This window comes from Monoraphidium neglectum, assembly GCF_000611645.1.
Source record: "Monoraphidium neglectum strain SAG 48.87 unplaced genomic scaffold scaffold01917, whole genome shotgun sequence".
NCBI lineage: Eukaryota > Viridiplantae > Chlorophyta > Chlorophyceae > Sphaeropleales > Selenastraceae > Monoraphidium > Monoraphidium neglectum.
In genome coordinates this window covers 11,106-11,967 of record NW_014011711.1, presented here as the reverse complement: position 1 = coordinate 11,967, position 862 = coordinate 11,106, and the positions used below count along the sequence as shown (strand labels likewise).

At 70.2% G+C, this 862-nt stretch overlaps 1 protein-coding gene across 1 annotated transcript in view; it reads left to right on the top strand.

Annotated features, from left to right (window-relative positions):
• Positions 1 to 252: 252 nt before the first annotated feature.
• Positions 253 to 862, top strand: part of MNEG_9387 (processing peptidase alpha subunit) — a gene marked incomplete at both ends in the record, with an annotated part of 1,632 nt that continues 1,022 nt past the window's right edge. The window contains 2 exons of the mRNA XM_014042144.1: positions 253 to 278; positions 384 to 681. Coding sequence (XP_013897598.1) covers positions 253 to 278; positions 384 to 681 — 324 coding nt within the window. The remainder of the gene's footprint in view (positions 279 to 383; positions 682 to 862) is intronic.

Here is an 862-nt window from a genome sequence, read left to right as displayed (position 1 = left end):
CCCACGAACCCCCCAGGCTGAACTATTGGGAGATCAATGACGCCATCCCCCACGTCCAGGCCGACATGGAGCGCGCCTACGCCACCCCAACAGTCCTCGCAACGGAGCTGCTGCACAGGCGCGCACCGCCCCGCGCCGCGTCCCCCGCGCCTCGCGCCCCTGTCCCAAGCCAAAGGCTCGACACCCCCCTTTTCGCACGCCCCCCTGTGAACGCGTGGGGCTGAGCTCCGTGCGCCCTCGCGGCCGCACAGCATGTCCACAAAGCAAGCGGGCCCTTTGTGCCCCTCTATCCCTCCTTTGCCGGCATCAATCGCCGGTACTCCCCTGATTCTCACCCGTGTTTTTTATTCTCTCCTCCAACACTCGCCCGCCACTGACCGCAGGGCGGCCTTCACCGGCGGCCTGGCGCGGCCGCTGCTGCCAGATGCTGAGACCCTGGGGGCCCTCACCCCCAAGGCCGTCCACGACTTTGTCTCCGCAAACTTCACCGCCGCAAACACCACGATCGCCGCGGCCGGCGCGACGCTTGGCGCGCTGACGCATGCGGCCGGGCCGCTGGTGGCGGCCGGCAGGCTCGGCGGGGCGGGGGCGGGCGCGGGCGCGGCGGCGAGCAAGTACAGCGGCGGCGTGCTGACGGCGCTGACGCCCGGGTCTGCACCGCTGGTGGCGCTCGCGTTCGAGGTGCGGCGCGCATCCGCTCGCGTGCTGCAGGGCCCGGCGACGCCAGGGACGCACCGGGCTTGCTGCCTGTTGCCCTGCGAGAGGCCAAGCAGGGGACCCTGCCTCTCCCTGCCGCACTCGGACAACCGCCCTGCTACACACACATGCATACACACACATGCATACACACACACACACACAC